This window comes from Cnephaeus nilssonii (assembly GCF_951640355.1).
Source record: "Cnephaeus nilssonii genome assembly, chromosome: 1".
Taxonomy (NCBI): Eukaryota; Metazoa; Chordata; class Mammalia; order Chiroptera; family Vespertilionidae; genus Cnephaeus; species Cnephaeus nilssonii.
Genome location: NC_137072.1, coordinates 10,751,928 through 10,768,382, shown reverse-complemented (window position 1 = coordinate 10,768,382; position 16,455 = coordinate 10,751,928). Strand labels below are relative to the sequence as shown.

General features: G+C 40.7%; 1 protein-coding gene across 1 annotated transcript; it reads left to right on the top strand.

The window, feature by feature from the left end:
• The first annotated feature begins 1,293 nt into the window (after positions 1-1,293).
• On the top strand, positions 1,294-16,230 carry DORIP1 (dopamine receptor interacting protein 1). The gene is made up of 5 exons (XM_079778994.1): positions 1,294-1,600; positions 4,766-5,290; positions 9,261-9,350; positions 12,259-12,393; positions 14,136-16,230. The coding sequence occupies exons 2-5, from the start codon at positions 4,767-4,769 to the stop codon at positions 14,317-14,319; spliced, it is 933 nt and encodes a 310-aa protein (XP_079635120.1). The 5' UTR covers positions 1,294-1,600; position 4,766; the 3' UTR covers positions 14,320-16,230.
• Positions 16,231-16,455: the final 225 nt, after the last annotated feature.

Genomic DNA, 16,455 nt, shown 5'->3' with positions numbered 1-16,455 from the left:
AATGAATTCCATGTCTTATGAGAGATTGTCAATGAAACATACAATCCAATTTATAAACATTTTAAAGAACTTTCTACTTGCAGAATGGTTTTAATATTGAGAGTGAACTTTAATGCATGTGAATTCCAATACACACTAGTTATTTAATGAGCCTCAGTTTCCTCATTTGTGAAATACCATAATAAGAAAAAGCAGAGAAGAGCAGACTTTGACACAGTTATGAATTCCTTTAGTTGGGGCAGAGCCATCTTTCTTCCCCCTCTGCTCTGAGAGATATCCATGTATTCCCATCTCCACCAGCAGGAATTAAGTTCAGTAAGTCAAGCTTCTCTCCCAGCCTTCATCCTCCCATCACGAGACTCCTTGAGAGAGGTCTGAGGTCCACAGTCTGGCTGACCATCACATTGGTCAAGATGGCATTCTACCTCCACCAGACTCAGCTGTGACTAAGGACCACAATGATGTGCTGGGCTGACACTGAGCTCTCTGAATTGTGTGTTCTAAGCGTTGCACTTCACTTTCCAGACAATCATCTGTTGAATGACTAGATAGGGAAAATCTCAACATTATCCCATTTCTACTTGTAGGTGGAGGTCGTTTTCCAGGGTGGTCTGTGTTCTACAGAAGCAAAGCCATGTGGGCTTTGACTCTTTAAGGAAGAATACAAGAACCAAGGCCTACTGAACAGCTATGATGGTTGAGCCCACAGACTACAGCATTAAGCAACTCGAGCTTAAATTTCTAGCTGTCACTTCATGTGTAGAGCCTTATCATATCCAAACCAAAAATTTTTCATCAGGAATTAAAGCTATCTAATTTATTTAGATGGTGTTAACTTCTATTATAAATTACAGCATTTTGACCAAGCATTACCTTCAACACTATAGACAGCATTTAATACACTAATTCAAAATTTTCCTAAACAGATACTTAAGTCAAAAGCTTGAATAATTAAAACAAACTGAGAAACAAAGCTTTCCCCCTCTAAGTTAAGAATTTGAGAAGGCAAGATCTAGAATCAAACAAATCAAGGAAGGTCCAAAAATGGTACAAACCTCAAAAAGCCTAACGGGCTTGGCGCTAAGCTCCACCTCCGTGCAAACCCTGCCCACTTTGACTGCTCCACTTTTCCGCCGGCACTGGAACCACGCCCCTCTCCACGAGGTCCCGCCCCCCGCACCTGATGTTCGCTCCCATTGGGTAAAGCTGAATGCTGTGTACGCCCCCGACACGCGCACGTTTGACGGGGGCGTCTTCGCGCCTGCGCAGCAGCGCCGTCGGGCGTCTGGGAACTGGGGGCTGGGGGAAGGGAGGCGGAGGTCAGGCCGAATCTTCCTCCGTAATAAGCAACGCGTCCCGCGGTCCTGGCTCCGTGGATCCGGTCGGGTCGGGCCTGGGCGCCGGAGCTGCTGTGGCTCCCGCCGCGGCGGGTGCGATGGAGGCCGTGCCGGAGCCCACCACTCTCGCCGGGGGAGGCCGAGACAGCCGGCGGTTCTAGTACATGAGTCGGCGGCGGCGGCGGCGGCAGCCCGGGCTCTCCATGAGCGAGCGGCGGCGGCGACGGGTGCGGTGGCACCGGCGGTTTTCGGTCCCCGAGGAGGTACGAGGATTCGGCTTCCTGGTGGACGGAGGCTGCCGGGTGCGGAAACGCCATCCGCGGCCCAGTCCTCTAGCCCCCGGCCAGCTGTCCCAGGCGCTCTGCGGGGCCGCTGCCCGCGTCCAGCCTTTGACACCGGCTTCTGTTTCGGGGACCCGCCCGCATTGCGGAGCCAGTGCTCGGCGCCAGGCCTTCCAGGGTGCGGGGGGCAGGGGCAGGGGCAGGGGCAGGGTGGGCGCGGCCGGGGGCTGAGCTGGGTGCCCGCCGCGCTCCCGGCGGGTGCCGCGCTCTCCCCCCTCCTCCCCCCCCCCCCCCCCCCCCCGAGCCCCGCGCCCTTGGCGGTGGGGCGCGTGGCTGTTTTTCATATTATTTCAGAGCGCTGATTCCAGGCGGGACCTTTAGGACTCCGAGCTTTTAGGGAGCCCGGTATTCAGGACCTTGGGGAAATGGTCTGGTTTGCACGACCAATGTGGAGTACAGATTGTCACCCTTGGAAATGACCGCAAAAAAAAAAAAAAAAAAGGTGGTGCTGTGCCAAGGAAATAGCGTAAGAGATCAGAGCAGTTCCGCAGGTTTATTCAAACTGGAGGGCCTGTGGAGGCAGGAAAATACAGACAGCAGGATAACGCCTCCAGGATTTCTAACACGATGCCTAATGAACAATCTTAGAAGGTGTGGCGAAAACAGGTCAGGGCTTTGAAGGCATTTCTTCATCTTTTTAAGTAATTTTTAGTTCTTTGGGACACATCACCACATTAGTGTTGATACTAGATTAAGTGCCGTCTTGTTCTTCCAGTCCTCTCTACCCCCCTCTTTTTTTTTTTTTCCCTGAAAAAGGCTAAAGAAGTTTCATTGCAAATATATAAAATTGTAATTTAATTCTCTTAAAGTATAAAGGTTGCTTTGTAGAGCTGTAGTTACTCTTCATTTGGTCATGCCCAAAAGATAATTTGAAAAAAAGTACTAGAGATTTACCATTCCTTTCCAATATAGTATGTAGGAGTGTGAACTCAAGCTCTTGATCCTATGTCTTTGCTACAAAGTTCTTTAAAATTCAACAGAAATAAATCAAACCATGAAGAAATTTATTTTCATTTTTAAAGTATTTGAATGCCTTATGATTTTTTTCAAATCTGTTCTGGATATGTTTGTGTTTTCTTAGGTTCCAGGTTTACCACGCCCTCTTATTCCTAATTGGTTGACTAGAGCCAACCTGTTACTGACTATATATAAACATCTACATTTCAGACTAAATATAGTATTGAATACTTTAGAGTGGAGGATATCTTTCTTCAAGCCAAAAATACCGTGTGTTTATATATCATATAACTGAATTTTTAGTCTACTACTGTTGTAAAATCAACTTCAACTAAATTTTTCACGCAAATAAAATATACAGGTCCAAAGTATTGAGTGTTGGATTCATGTTATGCTTGGGAGGGTGTGGCACTTGAAAAGATGGTCAAAATAAGACACTGGCCTCAGTCACTCACTTCTCTTTTCCTATTCCTCAAATGCTTCCCTTTTTTCATGAAAAATATACTTTTCCATAAAAATAATATATTGGAAAGTACTATGATGTTTTCAGTTGACATTTTTTTATCCCAAGTAAAGCAGTTTTCTATTCAGTTTTATTAAGACATCATTCTTTAATTTTTTAAAATTTTGTCCTATATATCATACATGTGACATGAACATGTTTGTTAGAATACTGTCATTGACTTTAAAAACAGAATACTTAGCTACCCTCAAAGTTGGGGAAAGGATATGTACCAATTTAAACAGAGAGGACACCTCATTTCATTCCCAAATTGTGCAGAGAAGGGAATCAGGATACTGACCAAGTTCTGAATCAAATCTTCACAGCATGAAAAAAAAAGGGGAAAAAAAGTCTTCACAGCATGGCCTCAAATTGTAGGATATATAGCATGGTCCTAGATTGTAAGTAAAAATCCCAAAGTACATATAAATAATATTTGTATTAGCTGTGCTACTATTCAATTAAGTTCTCACAATTACTCTTCCTATGTTATCTTTCATAGCTAATTGGTCATCATTCTGTAGCCCAAATAAGGGTTCCATTACAGTTCATTTTATAAGTAAAATCACACATATTAACAAGAAAATGAAGCACAGCTTGTATTTTGGAGGGTGGAAGAAGTTTACATTAGGAATACACAAAACCAAATTTAGATTGTATCATTAAATAGTTTTACCTTCATTTAAGATTGCTTATTACAGGGTTTTCCTATATCATCGAAAAAAATCTGTGGTATAATATAAAGGCCTCTCAAAAAAAAGGTTGCAGTTTCTTTTTTTTCCATCTTTATTGTTGAGAGTATTACAGATGTCCTCCCCGCTTTTTCCCCCCATTGCCCCCCTCTACCCAGTTTCCACCCACCCCAGGCCTTCACCACCCTGTTGTCTATGTCCATGGGCAATGCATACATGCATATAAATTCTTTGGTTAGTCTCTTCCTGCCCACTCCCCCAGACTCCTTACCTCCAAGATTACCTCTGAGATTTGCCAGTCTGTTACATGTTTTCATGCCTCTGGTTTTATTTTATTCATCAGTTCATTAGATTCCATATATAAGTGAGATTATGTGATATTTATCTTTCTGACTGGCTTATTTCACTTAGACTAATAGTCTCCATGTCCTTCCATGATGTCTCAAAGGGTAAGAGATCCTTCTTTTTTAAAGCTGCATAGTATTCCATGGCTTAAATATACCACAGCTTTTTTATCCACTCATCTACTGATGGGCACTTAGGCTGTTTCCACATCATAGCTGTTGTAAATTATGCTGCTATGAACCATAGGGGTGAATATATTCTTTCTGGTTGGTGTTTTGGAATTCTTAGAATATATCCTAGAAGTGGGTTTTCCTATATCACAAATAAAAATCTTCAGTATAATTAATATAAAAGCCTATCAAATAGCCATTCAGCACCTCAAAAAAAAAGGTTGCAACTTCTTAAGTGGTCTTTTCAAAGACCATGTATATTGCCCCCAAAATGACATAGCTAGAATTGTCTTAAGATATTTTTGTTGCATTGAGAGGCCATCTAACCAAATTTAATTTAAATCTTTAGATAGCTTTATTTTCATTTAAACATATCATATGTAATCACATACATGTTCTACTTTTAATTTTTAAAATGCAGGATGAAGACACTGTTTGAAGAGATCAAAGCATCAATTAAAAATAACTATAATCAAGATCGCTCATTTTGGAGGCCTGTTCTTCCTTGGGGAGGTGTTTTTACTATCAAAGCTGGCCGCAAAGCAGTATCCTGTACACCACTCTATGTTGAAATAAGACTGAAAAATACCTGCACCATAGATGGATTCTTGATGTTATTATATGTCATTCTTCATGAAAATGAAAATTTTCCCAGGGAACTCTCTCTTCATTTAGGTAGAGAGTTTGTAGACTGTTTTCTTTATTTAATGGACACCTACAGTTTTACAACTGTGAAGCTACTTTGGATTTGGGACAAGATGGAAAAACAGCAATATAAATCTGAAGTTCATAAAGCTTCATTAATAATCGATTTGTTTGGGAATGAACATGATAATTTTACAAAAAATCTCGAAAATCTCATGTCTACCATACAAGAGAGTTACTGTTCCAATTGGCGATGCCCAATTCGAGTGCAGGAAGATCAGCAGCGTACAATTAATATAAAGTAAGTTCCTCTAAAAGTCTTTTATCTGCTCCAAAGTTTGTTTTGTCACTTTTATTTTTTATTTTTTATTTTTTTTAAATTTCTTTATTGATTAAGGTATCACATATTTGTCCTCATGCCCCCATTCCCATCCCAAACCCCTCCCCACACATGCCCCCACCCCCCAGTTGTCCCCAACCGCTGGTTAGGCGCATATGCTTGCACACAAGTCCTTTGGTTGATCTCTCCCCTTTACCCCCATCCTCCCCTACCCTCCCTCTTGAGGCCCTACAGTCTGATCCATGCCTCCTTGTTTCTGGGTCTGTTCTTGTTCATCAGTCTATGTTGTTCATTATTTCCAGGAGATGAGTGAGATCATGTGCTATTAGAAATACACTTATAAGAAGCGAAAATGAGACAAGCAATAATGGTTATGGTGACAGGAAATGAATCAGTCTGTAGTGAGTTTCTTTCTGGGCCAACAGTTCTTTTGAGAACCAATTACAATGTCCACCAGTTCCTTATGTGTACATGTCAGCACTGACATTACAGTTCTGGATGGTGGAGAAATGGTGGTAATGCAGGTCCGACTCTCTCTGGTTTGGTCCTGGGCAACCTGCAGTGATGCACAGCTGCTAACTGCTAGTATGGGAAGACCAAGTCAGCGTCTTCCATCTCTGAACTGCTTCTCTTCTGTCTTCGTGGCTGGAGTAGTCCTGTCGATTCCTCTCTGTTGCTGGAATCCACATGGTCTCGGAGTTGTTTTCTGAAAATATACAAACATATTCTCGACCAAAAGTTAATAAAGGAATATTTTCTATAAATTTGACTTGGGATCCTATTTCATTTTTTGCCCAAATGATTTTCCTCTGGCTTGTTTTGACACCTTGTGTGTTTTTCATGGGTGTCTTGCTTTTAGCCTTACAATTAATTTTCTAAAGTATTAATTTTCCAGAAGTAATTTACTTACAGGTTATTTTTCCTTACGTGATATTCTTCTACTATACCCTCCTTTTTTGATTTAAATGTTAGGAGGCTTTTGAAAATTTTATAATGTAGTCTTGATGGCTTTTACATTTTAATTTTTTGCTCTATAGTATTACTGTTTTAGGTTCATTACATAGTGCACAATTTTATCATGAGATGAAGTACCAATAAAAATTTTAGTTGACACTTTAGGAACACTTTTTGTCCAGTACAATTAATTTTTCTAGAATATTCGCTTGTTTCAACTAGCCAATTTAATTTTTCTTGTTTTTTTTTTTTTTGTTAATCCTCACTTGAGGATAATTTTTCCATTGATCTTTCAGAGAGAGTGGAAGAGAGGGGAAGACAGAGAGAAACATCGATGTGAGAGAAACACATCAATTGGTTGCTTCCTGCAGGCTTCACAACCAGGGGCCAGGCCGGGGAGGAGCCTGCAACCAAAGTTCATGCCTTTGACCAGAATCAAACTTGAGACCCTTTGGTCCACAGGCCAATGCTCTTTCCACTGAGCCAAGCCAACCAGGGATGTTTTGTCACTTTTAGAAACAGTTACAACTTTTTTAATGAAGTGCTATAAATGTAAATATATAGTCAAAGTACTTCTTAAAGTACAACACTGTAATTACTTACACATAAATCAACCACACAAATTCAAGATTCTTTAGTCCCATGACAGAAATATCCAAGCATTTTAGAATTTGCTTTAGAAAACCAACTGATAACCATTTCGCTTGCAAAGTAATGAATTATTCCAAGTGCAAAATACATTGCCCTTGCTTTGATTTACTAATGTGATTTTGTAGATAATGAATTTCTGCATCACAAATGTAACCTCTTGAAGAACACTATCCAATATGTTTCCAATATAATGTTTCACCTTTTAAATAGATCTATGTTGAGTGGGCTAGTTCTACATGAATAAGAGGATTGAGCCACGGCCAGTGTGGCTCAGTTGGTTGGTGGCGGGTTTGATTCCAGGTCAGGGCATATACCCAGGTTGTGGGTCCAATCCCCCATGGGGGCACATATGGGAGCAACTGATCTCTCTCTTCCTCCCTCCCTCCCTCCCTCTCTTCCTATAAAACCAATTAAAAAAAAAAAAAAGATTGAACGTACTCCATGTACTTTCAATAATTATAGACAGAAACCACAAACTTGGAACCTTAACACCTGGAGATGTGGCTATAAGGAGCATTTTCACTGATTAGGAACGGTGCTGGTAGCCTAAGTATTTTTGGCTTTCAGAATGAAGGCAGACCTCCAGGCTAGAAAATGACAGGGAGGAAGGCCAAACTGGCAAGCCCTAGTGGAGTGTCAGGAAACATTAAAGCCCCCAAGGGACATGAGCTGGAAAAGGATAATTGTCAGTGGAAAAAAACAAGACCAAAAAGCAAACCCAAACACATTGTTGACAGAAATTGTATTTGGTCCTATGGTCCAGAAAAACAGCCTAATAGATTGTTCTCTTTGAAGGCTGTATCTCACAAACAATAACTTATTAAGTTCATATTTCTTTATTACACATTTACTTTAATATTATAATACTAGAGGCCCGGTACACAAAATTTGTGCACTGCAGGGGTGTCCCTTAGCCCAGCCTGCACCCTCTCCAATTTGGGACCCTATGGGATCGGGCCTAAACCAGTAGTCGGACATCCCTCTCACAATCCGGGACTGCTGGCTCATAACCACCCTCCTGCCTGCCTGCCTGCCTGCCTGATTGTCCCTAACCGCTTCTGCCTGCCTGCCTGATTGTTCCTAACCGCTTCTGCCCGCCAGCCTGATTGCCCCCTAACCACTCCCCTGCCAGCCCGATCGCCCTCAACTGCCCTCGCCTGCCGGCCCAATCGCCCCGAACTGCCCTCCCCTGCTGGCCCAATCACTCCTAACTGCTCTCCCCTGCCAGCCTGATTGCCCACAACTGCCCTCCCCTGCCAGCCATCTTGAGGTGGCCATCTTGTGACGATGTGGGGCGGCCATCTTGTGAGGGTGTGAGGGCCACCTAGGCTTTTATTAGTATAGATCATGGAACACTGAAGATATTTTATTCTTTTTAGAGTCAGTGTCTCTCTTTTTCTGAAATATGCTTTGTCCATTTTCCTGTATTGCTGATATAAGGATGTTGATTTTCAAATCTATCAGGCAAAAAAGTTTTGTTACTTTAAACCACAATTTAAAGCATTTCAGGAATTTGTCTTTTTTAAAAAAACGAATATTTTAATCTGTATATGTTTTAGAACTATAATGAAATACTTATAGTACTATATTAATGCTAAATTTTGTGTTTCTCAATAAAATATTTTTATCATACTCTACTTTTTTAAGCTTTTGCATATTTTATTTAATCCTATATTTAAAACAACTTTTGAAATATGTGGGAAAAAGTTTTTTAACAAATCAGGTAAGTGAGGCCAACAGTGGCTGCAACTTAGGCTAGCAATTTTAATAACTAATCAGCTGCTTTCCTGATTCTGGGTCCTAATTTCTTCCCTCTTCTGTTGAATCCTCTGGAAATTTTTTTTTTAATATATTTTATTGATTTTTTACAGAGAGGAAGAGAGAGGGATAGAGAGTCAGAAACATCGATGAGAGAGAAACATCTTTCAGCCGCCTCCTGCACACCCCCCACCGGGGATGTGCCCGCAACCAAGGCATATGCCCTTAACCAGAATCAAACCCGGGACCCTTGAGTCCGCAGGCCGACACTCTATCCACTGAGCCAAACCAGTTTCGGCTGGAAATTTTTTTAAAGTAACAACAACTGCATATTTCAGCATTAGTTTACAGAAAGATTTAATATTTCTTGGAAAGCTTCATGCATTGACATTTATTACATTTAACTGGTTTCTCTACTATTTACAAGAAGTACAAAGATGAGTAACAGAGGTTATACTTTTATTGGGTTTGCTAATAATGAAATGACCTGTAAATTTTGTAATCCTAATAATGTATTTGCCTGTAAAATGTTGAAGCAGTTCTTACATGCATTTTGCAATTCTTGTAGTCCTCCCCAAGAAATTCCACATGGAAACTTGATACGACTGGCTGTGGATGAGTTATTCTGTTCCAGGATTGAACTGTGTGAAGAGCAGGGGTGAGTATATGATAGACATTTAAGATGAAAGTATTCTTTGTTTTTTATAAAGAAACCTGGACTGATATCTTTTTGATGTTAATGCTATATGAAATAGCTACTCATAAGTATTTAGGAAGTCTGACATTTTTAAAATCTTAACACCTTCAAGTTTCCTATACTTATTCTGCATTGTCATTACCAAGTAGAATATAATACTACTAGAGGCCCAGTGCACAAAATCATGCACGGGCAGGGTCCCTAGGCCTAGCCTGCGATCAGGGCCATCTTCCGCCTACTCACCAGTCCCCAGTCCCGCACTGCTGCCACCCACCCTGGTTCCCCGTTTGCCATCCAGCGATCGGAGCCTGCAGCCTGGGGGGAAGGACCAAGAAGTCTGCCTTCCACCTGCTTGCCAATCTCCAGTTCCACCCTGCCACCACTCACCCCGGTTCCCCGTGGTTTCCCATTGCCACGATCAGAGCCACCACTCACCCCGGTTCCCCGTGGTTTCCCATCGCCATGATCAGAGCCTGTGGGCCTCGGGGAGGGACTAAGAGGTCGGCCTTTCCGCCTGCTCACCAGTCCCCAGTCCAGCCCCGCTGCCAACACCCACCCCGGTTCCCTGTGGTTCCCCATTCGCCATCCGGCGATCAGAGCCTGCGGGATGGGGGGAGGGACCAAGAGGTGGTCGGTGCACCTCATGGCAACTGGTCGATTGGTCGTTCTGTTCGTTACGCCATCATGGTCGCTGGCCTTTTGTTATATAGGATAGTTAATGATGAATACAAAGCAAATGCCTTTTCTTTTTTCCCCACTGCTGAGTAGGTACAATAAAACCTTGCTTAACCGGAACCCAGATAGTCGGCACCCTCAATTAACTGGATTTTTTCTGCACTCCTCATTTAGGAGAAAGGTAAATTGTAACCAAAAAATTTAACACAATAAAATGTTTAAAAAATAGAAATCCAAAGGGGCAGAAAGAATATATTCATCCCAACCTCTTAATTTCTGTATCTACATTATTATACAATGAGAATAAATATTGAGAATGATGATCTTACAGCTAATTAATCACTGAAAAAGGAAAGAATAAAATATTTTCAGTTAATTGTACTTAAGTTCAGAGAGTGAATTAATGCATTTTAGCAACCAATACTAAAGCAAAATGGTTTTCCTGTTAATTTAGTTTAGTCAGTGATGTTTGTTAACCAAAATACTATACCCTGAACATTCCGGTTAATCGAGATTTTACTGTATAACTGTATTTGTTGAATTCTAATCCATATGCTTAATACCTGATGCTGCTAAGAAAACAGAATTTGCTTCATTCAATAGCAAAAGGAAGCAATTAGGGAATTATATCCAGTCTAAAGAGGCCTGTAAGAATCCTATTTTCCCATTTCTGTCATTATTTCCCTTTGAAACCATCTTAGATAAAGAAAAATGTATCTAAAAATAAAAGCTACTCACTTTTATAAGCCTAGATAAAACAGCTAGCTTTTCCTGGAGTTTTAAAAGTATCATTTCTTGCATATAGAATCTCAGAACTTGTGAACTTCTGGAAATAGATATACAAGGATGTGCAAAAGTAGATTTACAGTTTGAATACAAATAAATAATACAATCTATCTAATAAAGAGGGAATATGCTAATTGACCCTCACGCCATCGCAAAGATGGTGGCGCCCACAGCCAATAAGGAGGGAATATGCTAATTGCCTGCCCCGCCCTCAAAGATGGCGGCACCCAGAGCCAATAAGGAGGGAATATGCTAGTTGAATGCCATGCCCTCAAAGATGGCAGCGCCCAGTCTCCTCAGCCCCCAGCCACCCAGGGCCGGCCCAAGGCGCAGGCAAACCTCGGATGGCAGCTGCCCAGCCACCCAGGGCTGGCACGAGGTGCAGGCAAGCCTCGAATGGTGGCTGCCCAGCCGCCCAGGGCCAGCCCGAGGCATGGGCAAACCTCAGATGGTGGCTGCCCAGCCGACGCCCGAGGCGCAGGCAAGCCTCAGATGTCCGGTCCGAGGTGCAGGCAGGCCTCAGATGGCAGCTGCCCAGCCACCCAGGGCTGGCCCGAGGTGCAGGCAAACCTTGGATGGTGGCTTCCCAGCCTATGCCCGAGGCACAGGCAAGCCTCAGATGTCGGCTGCCCAGCCAGCCAGGGCCACCCAAGGCTCAGGTAGCCAGGGCCAGCCGAGGCTTGTGCTGCCGGCAGAGGTATGATGGGGCGTCGCCTTCCCCTGATCGCCGGGTCGCCTCCCACCCCTGAGGGCTCCTGGACTGTGAGAGGGGGCAGGCCAGGCTGAGGGACTCCCCCCCCCACCAGTGCATGAATTTTCATGCACCAGGCCTCCAGTCTGTATAATAAAAGCCTAAGCAACCATTACAGTGGAACGACCAGAATGACCGGTCACTATAATGCACACTGACCACCAGGGGGCAGATGCTCAACACAGGAGCTGCCCCCTGGTGGTCAGTGCCCTCAGCCAGAAGCCAGGCTCATGGCTGGTGAGTGCAGCGGTGGTGGCAGGAGCCTCTCCCGCCTCCACAGCAGTGCTAAGGAGCAGTGAGCCGAGTGGTAAGGAGCAGCAAGCAGGCGGGTGGTAAGGAGTGAAGGCTCCCGGACTGGACTGTGAGAGGGCGCAGACCCGGCTGAGGGGACCCTATCCCCCCAGTGCATGAATTTTGTGCACCAGACCTCTAGCACTAAATAATAATGGAAGAATAAACTGTGTTTCATGTACTCACAACTGTAAACCTACTTTTGCCCACCTTGTATAAGCTATTAATATGGCTACACTATTATTACCCATTCCTAAAATAGATATTTATGCTTATTATGACATGAAGTAATAAAGACAACCCAAAAGTGATAAAAGGCAGCTTTATTCCAAGTTTAATAAAGTTCATGCCTACTTTCAATTTTAGGTGTGGTGGCTTAAGAGAATTCTCCCAACGAGTTTTCTGCCATGGGGCACCTCCTTTTGTTGTCTTAAATATGCAGCATTGGAAATCTGAAGATCTGGCATATGTACCCTATTATTTGGATTTATCTGATCACAAGTAGGTGGTTTTTTTGTTGGTTTTATAAAATTAGTGAAAAATAAATTTAATGTTTTTCTGCTATTCTGGTATGACTTTTTCTAGCCCGAAAGGAAATATTATTTAGATCATAGCTATCTTTAAATTTGTGTATACTGAATAGAATCAACATCTACTACAGGAAGTTAGTTGCTGACAGGGTGCATATTGGTTAGGTGCTTGAATTATGGAATAGAAAGAATTGGGTTCAAACCCAGCCCCGCCGTTTATAAGCTATGTGACCTTGGACCAGTAAGGTCACATAGCTTATAAAACCAGTTTACTTATCAGCTTTCTTATCTATAAAGCAGAAATGACAATATCTATCTGGGGTTCCATTACTGTGAGGATTTAATTTACATAGCACACGAAAATGTATAGGATAGTATCTATACACTGAGTGGCCAGATTATTATGATCTCTGAACACATAATAATCTGGCCACTCAGTATATATATTTACCGTATTTTCCAGCGTATAAGATGACTGGGCGTATAAGATTTTCCTGGGTTAAAAAGTCGTTTTATACGCCGGAAAATACAGTAGTCCAATATATCTAATCCATTATATCTAATCCCATCAGTATAGTCCAATATACTGTATTTTCCGGCATATAAAACGACTTTAAAAAAAACTAAAAAAAAACGACTTTTTAACCCAGGAAAATCTTATACTCCCAGTCGTCTTATACGACGGAAAGTACGGTATATTAGAAGCCCGGTGCATGAATTCATGCATGGGTGGGGGTCTGGCCAGCCTGGCCAGGGGGAGGGGACATGGGTGGTTGGCCGTTCTGCCTGCTGGTCGAACTCCTGGTCAAGGGGACAATTTGCATATTAGCCTTTTATTATATAGGATGTACACTGAGTGGCCAGATTATTATGCGTTCGGAGATCATAATAATCTGGCCACTCAGTGTATATAGTAAACAGTAAATTCTGATTATTACTGGTATTTCAAGTTAAAGTAGTGTATAGTATGAAGTCATCATTTAAAAATAAAATGTTACTGGCTCTGGCTGGGTACCTCAGTTGGTTGGAGCATTGTCTCAATGCGCCAAGTTTGCAGGATTCAATCCCCAATCAGGGCACCTTTAAAAAAATTTTTAAATAAAATGTTACCATCATTATTATAGATTAAAATATCAGCATACAAATTGGAACATACAGGGTTCCTTTAACTCTTTGCTTTAAAAGTTTTTTGTGTGTTTTCTTTTACTTAATAGAACCATACAGGTTATGAATTAAGATATTTTTTTTAAATTCTTAAATTACATCAATTTTTTAAATTCCTAAATGTTTTATTCCAAATTACCTATTATAGTACACTAGAGGCCCAGAGCACAAATTCGTGCATGGGTGGGGCCCGGCCAGCCTGCCCCAATTGGGGCTGATCAGGCCAGGCTGACTATGGGGAGGGGATACAAGAGATTGGCCAGCTGGCCCTGCCCCTGATCAGAGTGGGGTTGAGGGGGACTGATCAGGGGCAGGGCTGGCCGGGGGAAGGGGCCGCAGGCAGTTGGCCGGCCAGCCCCACCCCCTGGTTAAAACTCCCAGTCGAACTCCTGGTTGAGGGGATAATTTGCATATTAGCTTTTTATTATATAGGATTAGTTTTATAGATGGATATCTCTTTTTTTTTTCCTTAGTGAAGAATTTAAGGAATGTTTCTCTTAAGAACAAAGTATTGTAATTTTCTGCTATACTTTGTCATTGAATTTACAGGTATTTGTTGGAAGGTGCCACATTATTTAACAAAGAGGAACATCATTATTCTGCAGCTTTCCAAATTGATGGACATTGGATGCATTATGATGGCCTCAGAAATGTGAATTTAATTTTGTTAAATAAACCCCCAGAGTTTCTCCTCTTGTCATCATTGGTTTATATTCGAGCAGCAGAGAAATAAATATAGACTGATGCTAAATTTAATTGTTTTCCCTCCTGCCCATTGCTCCCTAAGATGAAGGGCTTTTATTTTGTATGTACTTGGTATCCAAGAAAAATAGTTCAACTATATTAGTTTCAGAGGTGTCTTTTCCAGTGTATAGCCCCTGGTAAATATTTTATATGGAGAATCTATGCAAAAAATGTTTGTATTTCTTTTTTCTATATCGTGGGTTATTTTTATACAAGCATATTTTATGTTGAGAGAAAATATATCTTTGTATTTTTAATTTATATGTACCTCAAAGGTTTTTTTTACAATTCTGTCCTTGAATCTAAGAAAATACTTTGTCATTGAATTATCAAAGTTTTTGTTTATATTCAACTAAAACCTGGATACAAGTCACTGTTTCAGTTTATATAAATTTCACAGTTCAAGGTGTATCTGACTTTATTTCTTTGCCCTACCTCACTATAATCCAAAGTGCACTATTGGATTAGTATGTATTTGAATGTACAAGTTATAGATGGCTTAGTCTATTATACCTGTTGTCTTGCCTAATTTTTAAAATTTTTGGCGAGAATGATTTTTCTGGGCTTGAATAATTTCTTTACAATAGCAAATTCCTTTAACCACTTGCTAAAGTATTATAAACCTGCCAGTGAATTTTAAATGTTAACTAAGTTCCTGAGCGTAATTGGAGTTATTGTTCAAAATAAATTATATAACTAATCTAAACATTTATTTCATAATTAAATGTAATGGAAATTCTCCAGTAGAAATGTATTTTGCAGATAAGACAACCATAAAAAAAATTAGGCAACTGGATGTTTACTAATGTTGGATTGACAGTAGAAATGTACTTTAAATATATACTTAAGAAAAAAAATGGGTGCTTGGGAATATTTCTTTTCCTAGTAAGTCATATTGGCACAGGGAAAAAAAACTTAAATTTTTGTAGTAATATCTGCTAGCTCCCTTATAAATAGTAAATTGGTAAGATCAGCCTTTGATTTGCAATAGAAATCACTAGAATTGTATAGATAACAGAATATTGTGTTTCTCTTCAAAGACCCTAAGATCTCTCCCTCTTTTGTGATGTAAAGGAAAAAAATAAGTAATGTTCTTAAGGAAAAATACTTTTTGAAATTAATAACAATTTTTTTGTATTTACATTTCATTTCTACCTTAGGTTTTGGGTTGAGATTGAGCGCAACATATTGGAGATTTCTATATGATAACCCAGGTCACTGCCATATACCAAATTGCTAAGTTTTAATTTAGTAAATTAAGTCTTAAATTGGCATAGTGCCATGTTGAGAGAATTTGTGGAAGAATGGATAAATGTGTGTGAAACTTTGCTGAGAATGCCTCATTTTGAGCAAATACTATGAAAATTCCTTTTTTACATAAGATTAAACATACTGATTTATTTTACAAAAAAACTTCACCCCAGAGTTTATTTAAATAGTTCCCCAGGTGTATTTAAATAGGATTTGATTTACAGTAAACTTTTCTGGGGACACCTTATTGCATGAATCAAAGTATACAGAAACACAAATTCTAGCATATACATAAATGGTATCATTAACAAAATTATTCCTACTGCAGATTTATTTTTTTAGGAATTGCACTTTATTTGGAATGATGTTAGTTTATCACAAAACAGTGACTTACCTACCTCACAGGGTTGTTGTGAGGAATTAAATATTTGTTAAAAACTTGACTACCTTGAACATGCTAATAAACATATTTTTTCTACCTCTTTCATGTACAGGAAAGTCTCCCAGATTCTTACTAATGAACTTTTCAGACGAGATGGGGCGCATTCAGGGTGGTCTGGCCATAGACTAATGAACTTTTCAGATCTTTTATTATTTAGACAGTAGCTCCTTGAGTAATGGATTTAATGTGTAATGGAATTTAAGTATGTCTTCTGGACCCCAGATGGCTGGGTTTAAGATAATAGGTAGTTTATTTTTATGGTAATGGTTGATTGGTAGAAAGAAAAAATTATTCCCTGTGATCAAATAGTAGAAAAGGGGTGAAAAAGAATAAATTAGATTATTGGCAGAATGTTAAGGTGAGGGCATGGAACATTCTTTATAACCTTAAACACCCTTGGAGAAATTGGGGTGAGGAGGCAAAGATCTGAGG